The following is a 15,308-nucleotide window of genomic DNA, read 5'->3' as shown; positions in this document are numbered from 1 at the left end:
CCCGGAGGAAACCCACACAGACACGGGGAGAATGTGCAAACTCCGCACAGTGACCCAAGCCAGGAATCGAACCCAGGTCCCTGGTGCTGATAGAGTCAACACTGGCTCTATTCCTTCTCCACAGATGCTGTCAGACCCTCTGATATTTTCCAGCATGTTCTGTTTTTGTTTCAGATTCCAGCATCTGCAGTCTTTTGCTTTTATCTTAACGCAATGCGCCACTTCTTATTCGGTTTAAAAAGGTTTCAGATATAGCGCAGGATGGCATTAACATTAGAAACTACTTGGTGTTATTAAGAATGAAGCCTTCTGTATGGGTATGCTGTGGTTCTTTAGCATGAGGGACCTGCCTTCAGCCTCAGTTTAGAAATAAGTGATACCAACAAACCCCCTAATTATTCAAAACTTACAGTTTCTTGAATAACTCCTCAATGTCAGTGCGAGGACAAATTTTTTGCGTTAGTGCATAAAATTTATCGAAGGTGAAAATTGCCGGCTCGATTTCATCATTCTGTAAGAGACAAGAGAACGCCACTGAAATCTGACTGAAACATTTGTAAGATTATTCATGATGTTTTGTAGTGCAAAAGTCGGTACAAGTGACATGAAAACAATATCAGAAATGCCCAGTTTACAAAACATAGGATCTTAGGAATTAGGAGCAGAAGTTGGCAAATTCAGCCCTTCGAGCCTGCTCCGCCATTCAATCAGATCATGGCTGATCTCTCCCTGTTCGCAAATCCACCTCCCCACCTGTTCCCCATATCCCTTTAACCTGTTTTTAAAAATATATATCTATCTCCTGCTTGAAACCATTCAATGATTCCGACTCCACCGCGCGATGGGACAGCGAGTTCCACAAATGCGCCATCCTCTGCGAGAAGTAGTTCCTCCTCATCCCATTGGGGGGTCGGGTGTGCCATGACCTCGTGCTTTAATGTTCGCTCGACTATTAATCCAGAAACTCAGCTCATGTTCTGGGGACCCGGGTTCGAATCCCACCACGGCAGATGGTGGAATTTGATTTCAATAAAAATATCTGGAATTAGGAATCTACTGATGACCATGAAACCATTGTCGATTGTCGGAAAAACCCATCTGGTTCACTAATGTCCTTTAGGGAAGGAAATCTGCCGTCCTTACCTGGTCTGGCCTACATGTGGCTCCAGAGCCACAGCAATGTGGTTGACTCTCAACTGCCCTGTAAGGGCAACTAGGGATGGGCAATAAATGCTGGCCACCCAGCGACGCCCATGTCCCATGAAAGAATAAAAAAACTCAGTTTTAAATCTGGCACCTCTCAACCTATACCTGTGACGTCTTGTTCTAGATTGACCCACAAGGCGAAACATTTGGTCTACATTTACTTTATCAATCCCTTTTAGTGTTTTATGGACCTCGATCAGATCCCCTCTCATCCTTCTAAACTCCAGCGAGTATAAACCCAAACTGTTTAATGTCTCCTCCTACGTCAACCCCTTCATCCCCGGAATCAATCTGGTGAACCTCCTCTGAACTGCCTCCAATGCCACCACATCCTTCCTCAAATAAGGAGACCAAAACTGGGCACAATACTCCAGATGTGGTCTCACCAACACCTGATACAATTGCAACAACAGTTCACTACTTTTATACTCCAGTCCTTTTGCAATAAATGCTAATGTTCCACTTGCAAGTGAATTAGCCATATCGCTAAAGGGGAAAAAGCTTACTTCGTAAAATTTGATTTGATTTATTATTGTCGCATGTACCGAGATACAGTGAAAATTATTAGTCTTTGACTGGACCTACGTTATGTTAAGTTGATCTTTCTCTACACTCTAGCTATAACTGTAACACTGTATTCTGCATCCTCTCCTTTCCTTCTCCTCTATGTACTCTATGAACAGTATGTTTTGTCTGTATACTTTTCACTGTATACCATTACACGTGACAATAATAAACCAAATCAAATAGTATTGATTTGCATGCTATTCATGAATTATACTGTAAGTGGCAGAACCCTTAAGAACATTTACAGAGGGATCTGGGCATGCAGGTCCACAGTTCTCTAAAAGTGGCAACACAGTTGGCCAAGGTGATTAAGAAGGCATATGGCATGCTCGCCTTCATCAGCTGGGACAGTGAGTACAAGGTTGGGAAATCATGTTGCAGCTATATAAAACCTTGGTTCGGCCACATTTGGAGTATTGCGTGCAGTTCTGGTCACCACACTACCAGAAGGACATGGAAGCTTTGGAGAGGGCACAAAGAGGGTTCATCAGGATGTTGCCTGGTCTCGAGGGTGTTGGCAATGAGGAGAGATTGAATAAACTAGGATTGTTTTCACTGGAAAGACGGAGGCTGAGAGGAGATCTGATAGAGGTCTACAAAATTATGAGAGGCATAGACAGGGTGGATAGTCAGAGGCTTTTTCCCCAGGGTGGAAGTGTCCACTTCAAGGGGGCACAGGCTCAAGGTGAGAGGGGGAAAGTTTAAGGGAGATGTGCGGGGGAAGTTTTTCACGCAGAGAGTGGTGGGTGCCTGGAACGCGCTGCCCGAGGAGGTGGTGGAAGCAGGCACATTAGCAACATTTAAGAGGCATCTGGATGGGCACATGAATAGGGAGGGAATAGAGGGATACGGCCCGAGTGAGGGCAGAAAGTTTTTTTTTTTAGTTCAGTTAAGACATCATGATCGGCACGGGCTTGAAGGGCCTGTTCCTGTGCTGTACTTTTCTCTGTTCTAAGTACATCAGGGTAGCGGAACAGAGTGCAGGATATAGTGTTACAGCTACAGAGAAGGTGCAGAGAAGATCAGTTTATTATATGAGAGGTCCATTCACAAGTCTGGTTAACAGCAGGAAAGAAGCTATTCTTGAATCTTTTGGTGCGTGAATTCAAATGAATACGGCTTGGAATAACATTTGACAGCTGCCGAACGTTCCCACTCAAATTAATAACCTATATATCTTTTTTTCAGACACTGAATGATTTATGATGTGCTGCACACTTCTAGCACTTTCTCCCTTTCCTTCAGCTGAGCACAGTTTTTTTCTCCCCAGAATGTGATATTTAGTTGTCACCTCGTGAGCACGGGCTGAAGAGTTTTATCACGGCTACATCATGAGCGGACTAAAATAATATTCTTGCAAGGCACCAGCAGTTTTAAAAATAAATCAGACAGATGTGCGCTCGCTCTCACCAGCTGTAACCATGGGAACGCACCATGACAGTCCCCAAGTAGCCAAAGCTCAAGAAGCACAAAGTAAACCTTAAATGGGATTAATCCAAAAAGATCATAGAATACGTTATGAACTTCTATGAATGCCCAAATAAGACCATAAGACATAAGAGCAGAATTAGGCCATTCGGCCCATCGAGTCTGCTCCGCCATTCAATCATAGCCGATATAATTCTCATCCCCATTCTCCTGCCTTCTCCCCGTAACCCTTGATTCCCTTATTGATCAAGAACCTATCTATCTCTGTCTTAAAGACACTCAATGACCTGGCCTCCACAGCCTTCTGCGGCAAAGTGTTCCACAGATTCACCACCCTCTGGCTGAAGAAATTCCTCCTCATCTCAGTTTTGAAGGAGCGTCCCTTCACTCTGAGGTTGTGCCCTCGAGTTCTAGTCTCTCCCACTACTGGAAACATCCTCCCCATGTCCACCACATCTAGGCCTCTCAGTATTCTGTAAGTTTCAATGAATTCCTCCCTCATCCTTCTAAACTCCATCGAGTATAGGCCCAGACTCCTCAACGTCTCCTCATATGACAAACCCTTCATTCCACGGATCATTCTTGTGAACCTCCTCTGGACCCCCTCCAAGGCCAGCACATCCTTCCTCAGATACGGGGCCCAAAATTGCTCACAATATTCCAAATGGGGTCTGACCAGAGCCTTACACAGCCTCAGAAGTACATCCCTGCTCTTGTATTCTAGCCCTCAAGAAATTAACACTAGCATGGAGTTTGCCTTCCTATCTGCCGACTGAACCTTGCACGTTAACCTGAAGAGATTCTTGAACCAGGACTCCCAAGTCCCTCTGTGCTTCAGCTTTCCTAAGCCTTTCCCCATTTAGAAAATACTCTACGTCTCTATTTTCCCTCAGGGGCACCTCATGCCTTCATTTTTCAACCTGTCCACACATCGAGCAGAGAGTGATGAGGACACAAGTGACCACAAAGGAAAAACTGATCCATGTTAACATCCAGTTACATTTTGGTTTGTAAGGTGTAAGATTGGTACACTGTGTAAATGTGAAGTAGTGAGGGTCCCAGCTCACAGCATGTTCACTGAGGAAGTGAGTAAGAAAAGTAACAAGATTTGAGAATGCCCCTTAGCAAAATCTACAAAAGACCGCAAGGGTCTATAAAGGATCGTGAATGAAGCCCAATCCATCACGCAAACCAGCCTCCCATCCATTGACTCTGTCTATACTTCCCGCTGCCTCGGCAAAGCAGCCAGCATAACAAAGGACCCCACGCACCCCGGATATTCTCTCTTCCACCTTCTTCCTTCGGGAGAAACATAGAAAAGTCTGAGGTCACGTACCAATCGACTCAAGAACAGCTTCTTCCCTGCTGCTGTCAGACTTTTGAATGGACCTACCTTGCATTAAGTTGATCTTTCTCTACACCCTAGCTATGACTGTAACACTACATTCTGCACTCTCTCCGTTCCTTCTCCCCGATGCACTCTATGAACGGTATGCTTAGTCTGTATAGCGCACGAGAAACAATACTTTTCACTGTATCCCAATACATGTGACAATAATAAATCAAATCAAATCAAATCAATTCAATTTATTTACAATAGGAGAGGCTTGCCATTGGACATTAACATGTACTCACAACCTGCCATTCACAAGGACTTCTGAGTCAGGGGTGCAAACTCTCCCACTAAGATACCAGGCATGCCATCAAGACACATCACATCCCCTGCTGAATGCCAGTCCAGGATTCCAAGATCATAGTCTGTTCTTCATTCATTGGGACTGAGTGGAGCAGGCTTTGAATCATTCACCTGATTCAAGGGAGGGGATTTCTTCTCGAAGACCAACACTCACTCTAGTAATGCTGGTTATAACTGAGTTTGAGCAGCATTTATGTTCGAAATTATTCCGTAAACGAATGCGTTTTGTCGATCAGATTTCCCAATAGCAGGGACCTGTGCTTACATGTGACTTTTCGTGAGGATCTGTCAAAGGCAGGTCCTCCAACTCATTTCTTCACACCCTGCAATCCTGCACTGGAGGAGATGACAGAGATGGTGGCACAGCTGTGAGCACTGCTGCCTCACAGTCCCAAGGACCCGGGTTCGATTCCCGGCTTGGGTCACTGTCTGTGGGGAGTTTGCACGTTCTCCCCGTGTCTGCGTGAGTTTTCTCCGGGTGCTCCGGTTTCCTCCCACAGTCCAAAAGATGTGCGGGTTAGGTTGATTGGCCATGCTAAATTGCCCCTTAGTGTCAGGGGGACTAGCTAAGGTAAATGCCTTTGGTTATGGGGATAGGGCCTGGTGGGATTGTTGTCGATGCAGGCTCAATGGGCCGAATGGCCTCCTTCCACACTGTATTCTATGACAAGATTGGTGAGGCATGGAGTTCCCAGTCCAGTGGCGTCAGTTATTCTTGGAAATGCTCATGACTCTTGTGGAAGTGGTGGAAAAGATAATAGTTCGAAAGTAAAACGTAGCGGAAGAAAATAGTGCAATAGTCAGAAATTGGGCTTCAACTACTACAAGCAAAGCGAAAACTAAAAGATATAAAATAGTTAAACCAGGAGATGGAGAAATAAGAAGCGAGTCAGTTAAACACTAGGGCTGGTAGGTCTATGGCAGCACAGTGGTTAGCATTGCTGCCTCACAGTGCCAGGGACCTGGGTTCAATTCTGTAATGATTTCAGTCAGGCCATTGAGGTTGGCCTATTGGAGTATGAACTCCCTGATCAAGGATCCAATCGATGGGCGAATCAGGGAATCTTTGCCTTGTATTTAACCGGGGAGTGTCAGTTCCTCTGACACCCCTGGAGATAAACTGCTGACTGCGAGCACTCTGTGTACTGCTGTTAGAGTTTGTAAATAAAGGGATTTTGGTGAAGGGACTTCTGCCTCTGCAAACTTATTACAGATTCCCCCTCGGGTCACTATCTGTGTGGAGACTGCACGTACTCCCCCGTGTCTGCGTGGGTTTCCTCCGGTTTCCTCCCACAGTCCAGGCAGGAATCAAAATAACGGTGTTGCCGTTTGCTTTCCGATGGCCCCGACGGGTTCACAGATCATATTTTATTTTCCAAAAAAACTTTCCTTTAACACATGAACCCTCTCTTGCACCAAAGTTTCCCTCCTCCCCTTTCAAAAGGTCATGGGCACCAGAAGAGTGACTGCCTAAAATAAATGTACAATACCCCGGCTTTATTTGATTTGATTTATTATTGTCACATGTATTAACATACAGTGAAAAGTATTGTTTCTTGCGCACTATACAGACAAAACATACCGTTCATAGAGAAGGAAATGAGAGAGTGCAGAGCATAGTGTTACAGTCATTGCTGGGGTGTAAAGAAAGATCAACTTAATGTCAAAATTCTGACAGCAGCAGGGAAGAAACTGTTCTTGAGTCAGTTGGTACGTGACCTCAGATTTTTGTATCTTTTTCCCGGAGGAAGAAGGTGGAAGAGAGAATGTCCGGGGTGCGTGGGGACCTTAATTATGCTGGCTGCTTTACCGAGGCAGTGGGAAGTATAGACAGAGTCAATGGATGGGAGGCTGGTTTGCGTGATGGATTGGGCTTCATGCATGGCCTTTTGTAGTTTCTTGCGGTCTTGGGCAGAGCAGGAGCCATACTAAGCTGTGATACAACCAGAAAGAATGCTTTCTATGGTGCATCTGTAAAAGCTGGTGAGAGTCATAGCTGACATGCCAAATTTCCTTAGTCTTCTGAGAAAGTAGAGGTGTTAGTGGGCTTTCTTAACTATAGTGTCGGCATGGAGGGACCAGGATAGGTTGTTGATGATCTGGACTCCTAAAAACTTGAAGCTCTCAAGTCAGCGGCTAATCCTTTGTGTGATTGTTGCCATATTAACTTCCACAAACAAATTTGCTTTCAATTTCTGAAGGTTTGGGCCACAACGGGTTTGGGAAAAGGCCCTCTTGCTGAGTCACCGACTGGAAGCACAGCCAGCGGCCATTTTGGTGAAATTATTCCCAGACGGTTAAGTCGGACAAAACTGAAACCCAGAAGGAATAAATCAAGAATTCTGAGTCTTACCTTGCCACTGGGAAGACCTAGTTCCTTCAGTACCTGAAATATAACCTTCTCTGTCTTGCCTGAGGCAAAGGTTCTGGTAATGCTGAAAATAATGAGAGAATTTTAGAAACAACTCAGAATCTCAGGAATGAATTGCTCACAAAAAAAGGTGAGCATAATTTTGCTTGTTCTGTAATAGTTTACATTGTATGCTACACATTGGTTGAAAATGTAACTGTCAAAATATGTTTTACACCAGAAGATGTTTCTGGAGAACAACCAATTTGGAACCTCCACAGTTCTATATCGTGGTAATTAAAATATCCTCGGGCAGGCGAAGGAGTTATGTCAGAGAGATACTTGCTTCCTTTTCCAGTGAGACTGCTGCGTTAGATTATTAATAATAATAAATTAACGCAGATCGGAGGAAGCTAAAAATAGCCCAGTCGGCTGGAAAGTCGGGTCCTTGGGTGCATCCCATCTCCAGGGAATTCTTCCAGAAGCAGGATCAGGATCGGGCCGGCAGGAACACGTCCTGTGGGTAGGCAATCAGGCTCATTAAGAGCTGACTGGGTTAATTAACGGAGGCTAACTGGGGTTTTCCAGACTCCGGGGTCATTTTACGGCCCTCGAGGCTAATTTACCCTGCTCGTCCCCCTGACACAAAGAGGCAATTTAGCACGGCCAATCCACCTAACTGGCACATCTGGGGACACTAAAGGGAAATTTAGCATGGCCAATCCACCTAACCTACACATCTTTGGACACTAAGGGGCAATTTAGCACGGCCTATCCACCTAACCCACACATCTTTGGACTGTGGGAGGAAACCGGAGCACCCAGAGGAAACCCACACAGGCACGGGGAGAATGCAAACTCTACACAGTCACAAAAGGCCGGAATCGAATTTGCACATTCTCCCCGTGTCTGCGTGGGTTTCCTCCGGCTGCTCTGGTTTCGTCCCGCAGTCCAAAAGATGTGCGGCTTAGGTTGATTAGCCATGCTAAAATTGCCCATTAGTGTTGGGGAGATTAGCAGGGTAAATGTGTGGGGTTAAGGGGATAGGACCTGGGTGGGATTGTTGTCACTGCAGGCTCGATGGGCCGAACGGCCATCTCTTGCACTGTAGTCATTCTATTACAATGGATAAATTGAAACAGGATGAATATTCACTGGTCTTTTCTGTGGAATAGGGATGGCTCTGTACTGTACCAGGCTCTGGGGGTTTGTTGCATTTCATGGCAAATGTAAAATGAAAACTTTCAAAGAATAATACGGCACAGGAACAGGCCCTTCAGCCCATCAAGCCTGCGCCCAAATATGGTTTCTATCCCTCTGTTGGCCTCTCGTTCATGTGTTTATCCAGATACACCTTGAATGTTGCGAATGTGCCTGCTTCCATCACCTCCACTGGCAGCGTGTTCCAGGCACCCACCACCCTCTGTGTGAAAAACTTTCCCTTCAGGTGTCCCCTACACTTACCCCCTCTCACCTTAAACCTGCGCCCTCTTCTGGTTGAACTTTTCACCCTGGGGAAAAAACCTCTGACTCTCCGCCCTATCGATACCTCTCATCATGTTGTAGACTTCTATCAGGGATGGGCAAAGATTGCGACAAAAGTATTCTAAAAAGAAAACATGTCTTACCTCCTCACAGGGATTTTTCCATTTACATTTGTCAAAAATGATAGCCTCATCCAGCTGAAAGAAAAAAAAAGCAACGTTATTATTTATCATGTGTGAGAACGGAAAGGAAACAGAAGTGTTTAACTTGAAGACAGAAAAGTGACCATGATCATAATCCCAGATAAGACCATAAGACATAGGAGCAGAATTAGGCCATTCGGCCCATTGAGTCTGCTCCACCATTCAATCATGGCTGATATGATTCTCATCCCCATTCTCCTGCCTTCTCCCCGTAACCCCTGATCCCCTTATTAATCAAGAACCTATCAGCCTCTGTCTTAAAGACACTCAATGACCTGGCCTCCACAGCCTTCTGCGACTAAGAGTTCCCCAGATTCACCACTCTCTGGCTGAAGAAATTCCTCCTCATCTCTGTTTTAAAGGATCGTCCCTTTAGTCTGAGGTTGTGCCCTCTGGTTCTAGTTATTCCTACGAGTGGAAACATCCTCTATCGAGTATTATGGCCATTTACTAAAATAACCTCGATGTAACTGCTATCTAAAACTGATAAGTTTTGCTATCTGCTTTCTAAAACTGACAAGACCAACAGGAGTGCGGCAGACATAAAAATTAGGGGAAGATTTGGACTCCTGCAAGAAAAAGAAAGACTTGATGTCAAAATAATTAAAATGAAATGAGTACTTTAATTAAAAAAGGATTTGCAAATGTCTGAAATTTTCCCCAAATCCCAATCCAGCTGCTTCACTGGTGCTGCTCTGGAATTCTTCAGTTCCAGCCACACCAACCTTCCAATCTCGGCATCCACTTCCAGCCAGACCGCGCCGTCTGTCTGTCTGCCCCGGTCCCTACACCCATCGCCAGGGTCCTGCTGTAAGCCACATTCCAGCCCTTCATTCAAGTTTTCAGTGCTCCTCAGAGCTAGTCCCCGAGAAATACCTGGGGGAAGAGCTCTGGTGATGTTTGGAAAGAGGAGTTCTGGGGTTCCTGGGAATGATAAGATCTCAGATTTTGAGAAAAGGGGGATGGGGTGGGGTCTCCCAGCTGAGTGTACTTGAACAGATGTGAGACCCACTGATGGGGAGGGTCGGGAAGAGTGTGAATTCTGAGAGGCGAAGGCCAGCGAATTCCCAAAGTATGTAAGAAACCAGAAGGGGAGCACTTGTCCAAAAGGTCATAGGATAGAATCATAGAATCCCTACAGTGCAGAAGGAGGCCATTCAGCCCATCGAGTCTGCACCGACCACAATCCCACCCAAGCCCAATCCCCATAACCTCACATATTTACCCTGCTGGTCCCCCTGACACTCGGATCAATTTAGCATGGCCAATCAACCTAACCCACACATCTTTGAAGTGTGGGAGGAAACTGGAGCACCCAGAAGAAACCCATTCAGACATGGGGAGAACGTGCAGACTCCACACAGTGAGCCGATTCCGGAATTGAACCCTGGTCCCTGGCGCTGTGAGGCAGCGGTGCTAACCACAGTCCACCCCAAAAATCAATGTCAGGAGTTGGATGGAAACTCAAGGTTGTTTTCAAGTGCTCAGCAAACTCTATTGACATCAAAGGCTTCCTCCCCAAGGCACACGGCACACTCAACGCAAATACAGAATACTGAAAGGCCTGGACAGATAGAGTGGACGTGGGGGGAGATGTTTCCATGTGTAAGAGAGACTAGGATCCGAAGGCACAACCTCAGAGTAAAAGAACAATCCTTTAGAACCGAGATGAGGAGGAATTTCTTCAGCCATTGGGTGCTGAGTCTATGGAATGCATTGCCACAAAAGGCTGTGGAGGCCAGGTCACTGACTGCATTTAAGACAGAGATAGATAAGGCCTTGATTGGTAAGGGGACCAGGGATTATGGGGAAAAAGCAGGAGAATGGGGTTGAGAAACTTATCAGCCATGATTGAATGCTGGAGCAGACTTGATGGGCTGAATGGCCTAATTCTGCTCCTATATCTTATGGTCTTAAATCGTCAGCATTACTATCGGCTTGATATCCTTCACCCCCTTATTCTCACTCGCCCATCATGTTCTCCGGATTTTAATATTCCTATAAGGGTGGTGCGGTGGCGCAGTGGTTAGCACTGCTGTCTCACAGCACCAGGGTCCCGGGTTCGATTCCCGGCTCGGGTCACTGTCTGTGTGGAGTTTGCACATTCTCCTCGTGTCTGTGTGGGTTTCCTCCGGGTGCTCCGGTTTCCTCCCACAGTCCAAAGATGTGCGGGTTAGGTTGATTGGCCAGGTTAAAAATTGCCCCTTGGAGTCCTGAGATGCGTAGGTTAGAGGGATTAGTGGGTAAATATGTGGGGGTAGGGGTAGGGCCTGGGTGGGATTGTGGTCGGTGCAGACTCAATGGGCCGAATGGCCTCCTTCTGCACTGTAGGGTTTCTATGATTTCACTGCTGCCTCACAGCGCCAGGGACCCAGGTTCAATTCCAGCCTTGGGTCATTGTCTGTGTGGAGTTTGCTTTTTCCTTCGAATCATAGGATCCTACAATGCAGAAGGAGGCCATTCGGCCCATCGTGTCTGCACCGACCACAATCTCACCCAGGCCCTATTCCCATAACCCCACACATTTACCCTGCTAATCCCCCTGACATTAGTGTCAATCTAGCATGGCCAACCCACCTAACCTGCGCGTCTTTGGACTGTGGGAGGAAACCCACGCAGACACGGGGAGGATGTGCAAACTCCACACAGACAGCGACCTGAGGCCGGAACTAAACCTGGGTTCCTGGCCTGTGTCTGCGTGGGTTTCCTCCTCCGGGTGCTCCGGTTTCCTCCCATAGTCCGAAAGATGTGTGGGTTAGGCGGATTGGCCATGCTAAATTGACCCTGGTGTCAGGGGGATAGCCAAGTTCCGCACACACGAGGACGGCCTCAACCGGGATATTGGGTTCATGTCACACTATTTGTAACTCCCACAGTTGCGTGGACCTGCAGAGTTTCACTGGCTGTCTTGTCTGGAGACAATACACATCTTTTTAGCCTGTCTTGATGCTCTCTCCACTCACATTGTTTCGTTTCTTAAAGACTTGATTAGTTGTAAGTATTCGCATTCCAACCATTATTCATGTAAATTGAGTCTGTGTCTTTATAAGCTCTGTTTGTGAACAGAATTCCCACTCACCTGAAGAAGGGGCTTAGAGCTCCGAAAGCTTGTGTGGCTTTTGCTACCAAATAAACCTGTTGGACTTTAACCTGGTGTTGTTAAACTTCTTAATGTGTTTACCCCAGTCCAACGCCGGCATCTCCACGTCAGGGGGATTAGCAGGGTAAACGAGAGTTTTGGGAATAGGGCCTGGGTGGGGATTGTGGTCGGTACAGACCCGATGGGCTGAATGGCCTCCTTCTGTACTGTAGGGATTCTATGGTTCTATGAACTTGGCACATTCTGAGTCGGACCTGGCGGCAGCCACCCTCTCTCACTCAGTTCAGAAAATTATATTCAGTTGCAACGCAGCCCTCGTGAATCTAGACCAGAATGCTCACAAAACCTTCACACGATAAAGCCTTTGCAATCAAAGCTCTTCAAACATCGGTGTACAAATATTTAATGCTTTTGCAGTGTCTGCTTTTTAACGCAGCCATTAAAGAAATTTTATACAAAGATAGATTTAACATTAAAAAGAAAGACATCTTCAAGGAATAAGCCTCAAGCTAATTCTTCAGTTGTTTTATTCTACATTTGTTGAGCTGTCACATTCTCTTTTACATAATCCAGTTTTACCGTAACATGGGTGATTTAACACGTGATGTATCGTCAAATAAAATGCTTACGAGCATGACTAGCAAAGCAAATTCAGTGCAAGGCAACCACATCATCTGTTACTACAATATTAATAAGCGACTGATATAGGGGTAACTTAACTGTTTCTTGAGACAGGTCATGGGGCACACGCTGTTGGCTTTGAAGTTGTGAATAATGGCTCTTAAGCCTTCTACCCAATGCTGAAAGATAAGAAAGACACATTATTTTCAGTCAACTCATTCTATTGCCATTTGACAAAACCTTTTACCGAATTCTGCCCAATTCCATTTACTTTTAATTCCCCCTATGCACAAGTAAATACAGGTGCGGCACCTTGGCACAGTAGTTTAGTTGATCTTTCTCTACACCCCAGCTATGGCTGTAACATTACATTCTACACCCTCTCCTTTCTTTCTCCAAGTACGGTACGCTTTGTCTGTGTAGCACGCAAGAAACAATATTTTTCACTGTATGCTAATACATGTGATCGTAATAAATCAAATCAAAAAGTTAAGTATGGCATTAGTAAATGCCACAGTAAAGATCCCTCTTTGGAACCTCAGAGTGGTGCCACACCGCTCGTTGTGTTCTCTTCTGGTAAACTGTCAATTCTGTTGGATTTTTTACAATAGGAACAGGGATCAGACTTCATGAACAAAGACTTCCATCAAATCAATTTGGATTGGATTCAAATTTGGGTTCCGCAACAGCGCCAGGGACCCCGGGTTCAATTCCCAGGTTGGGTCACCGTCTGTGCGGAGTTTGCACATTCTCCCCGTGTCTGCATGGGTTTCCTCCGGGTGCTCCGGTTTTCTCCCACAGTCCGAAAGACGTGCTAGTTAGGTGCATTGTCCATGCTAAATTCTCCCTTCGTGTACCCGAACAGGCGCCGAAGTGTGGTGACTAGGGGATTTTCATAGTAACTTCATTGCAGTGTTAATGTAAGCCAACTTGTGACACTAATAAATATATAAAATAGTAACTTACTTCCTCCAGCATAAAGTGCTTTAAAAATTAATGATGCTTTGAACATACCTGAAGGCAGCATCGAGAAGGGGGCCACTGCTTGACAACCTTACGGCTCCCTCTGTTAACTAAGCAAGCAGGTTCGATTCCCGGCTTGGGTGACTGTCTGTGCGGAGTCTGCGCGTTCTACTCGTGTCTACGTGGGTTTCCTCCGGGTGCTCTGGTTTGCTCCCACAGTCCGAAAGACGTGCGGGTTAGGTGCATTGGCCATGCTAAATTATCCCTGAGCAGACAGGCACAGGTTCAAGGTGCGAGGAAGTAAGTTTAAGGGAGATGTGCAGGGGAAGTTTTTCACGCAGAGAGTGATGGGTGGCTGGAGCGGCCTGCCAGCGGAGGTGGTGGAAGCAGGCACATTTCCAACATGGAGGAAACCCACAGGTAGAATGTGCAGACTACGGACAGACAGTGACCCAAGCTGGGAATCAAACCTGCTTGTTAAAGTGTTAAAGTGCATGTCTGCTGGTTAGAGTTTTAAACTGTTGGTTCTATGTTCACAGGGGGTGCTCAGTGGTGTCCCACTCATATCCATTTCCTTTGCTAGCCTCTGTGGCAGCTGGAATCCCCCTTGGCATATTCACTTCGCTGGACTGTGATCAGACCCAGGGTTTCATTTTGTTTTAAAGCTTCTACAAACTGCCTACCCAATTTTCTTGGATATTTTTGTACAAGAGGAAATGCACAGCTGAAAGTTTTTTTTCCCTTTATTCTTTCATGGGATGTGGGCGTCGCTGGCTGGGCCAGCATCTGTTGCCCACCCCTAATTGCCCCTTGAACTGAGTGGCATTTCAGAGGGTAGTTGAGAGTTAACCACCTCGATGTGGGTCTGGAATCACATGTAGGCCAGACTGGGTAAGGACGGCAGATTTCCTTCCCTAAAAGACATTAGTGAACCAGATGGGTTTTTTCGACAATCGGCAATGGTTTCATCTTTAGATTTTTAAGAACAAGAATAAAGAACAAAGTACAGCACAGGAACAGGCCCTTCGGCCCTCCAAGCCCGTGCCGATCATGATGCCCTAACTAAACGAAAAGAAAAACCTTCTGTCCTTACTCGCACCGTATCCCTCTATTCCCTCTCTATTCATGTACCCATCAAAATGCCTCTTAAATGTTGCTAATGTGCCTGCTTCCACCACCTCCTCTGGCAGCGCGTTCCAGGCACCCACCACTCTCTGCATGAAAAACTACCCCGGCACATCTCCCTTAAACTTTCCCCTTCTCACCTTGAACCTGTGCCCCCTTGTAATTGACACTTCCACCCTGGGGAAAAAGCCTCTGACTATCCACCCTGTCTATGCCTCTCATAATTTTGTAGTCCTCTATCAGGTTTCCCCTCAGCCTCCGTCTTTCCAGTGAAAACAATCCGAGTTTATTCAACGTCTCCTCACAGTGAACGCCCTCGAGACCAGACAACATCCTGGTGAACTTTCTTTGCACTCTCTCCAAAGCATCAACATCCTTCTGGTAGTGTGGTGACCAGAACTGCACACAGTACTCCAAAGCGGCCTAACCGAGGTTTTATATAGCTGCAACATGATATCCCAACTCTTCTACTCAATGCACCGGCCAATGAAGGCAAGCATGCCATATGCCTTCTTAATCACCTTGGCCACCTGTGTTGCCACTTTTAGGGAACTGTGGACCTGC

General features: G+C 46.1%; 1 protein-coding gene across 6 annotated transcripts in view; it reads right to left on the bottom strand.

Annotated features, from left to right (window-relative positions):
- plcb4a (phospholipase C, beta 4a) overlaps window positions 1-15,308 on the bottom strand; it is a 510,936-nt gene that overhangs the window by 193,715 nt on the left and 301,913 nt on the right. For all 6 annotated transcript variants that reach the window (XM_078230348.1, XM_078230349.1, XM_078230347.1 and 3 more), the window contains 4 exons: window positions 12,756-12,835; window positions 8,876-8,929; window positions 7,251-7,332; window positions 411-511 (listed from right to left, as the gene is read on the bottom strand). In XM_078230348.1, the coding sequence (XP_078086474.1) occupies window positions 411-511; window positions 7,251-7,332; window positions 8,876-8,929; window positions 12,756-12,835 (317 nt within the window). The remainder of the gene's footprint in view (window positions 1-410; window positions 512-7,250; window positions 7,333-8,875; window positions 8,930-12,755; window positions 12,836-15,308) is intronic.

Source organism: Mustelus asterias, chromosome 15 (assembly GCF_964213995.1).
Source record: "Mustelus asterias chromosome 15, sMusAst1.hap1.1, whole genome shotgun sequence".
NCBI lineage: Eukaryota > Metazoa > Chordata > Chondrichthyes > Carcharhiniformes > Triakidae > Mustelus > Mustelus asterias.
The sequence above is the reverse complement of the archived record's forward strand: the minus strand, read 5'-3'. Positions and strand labels throughout refer to the sequence as shown.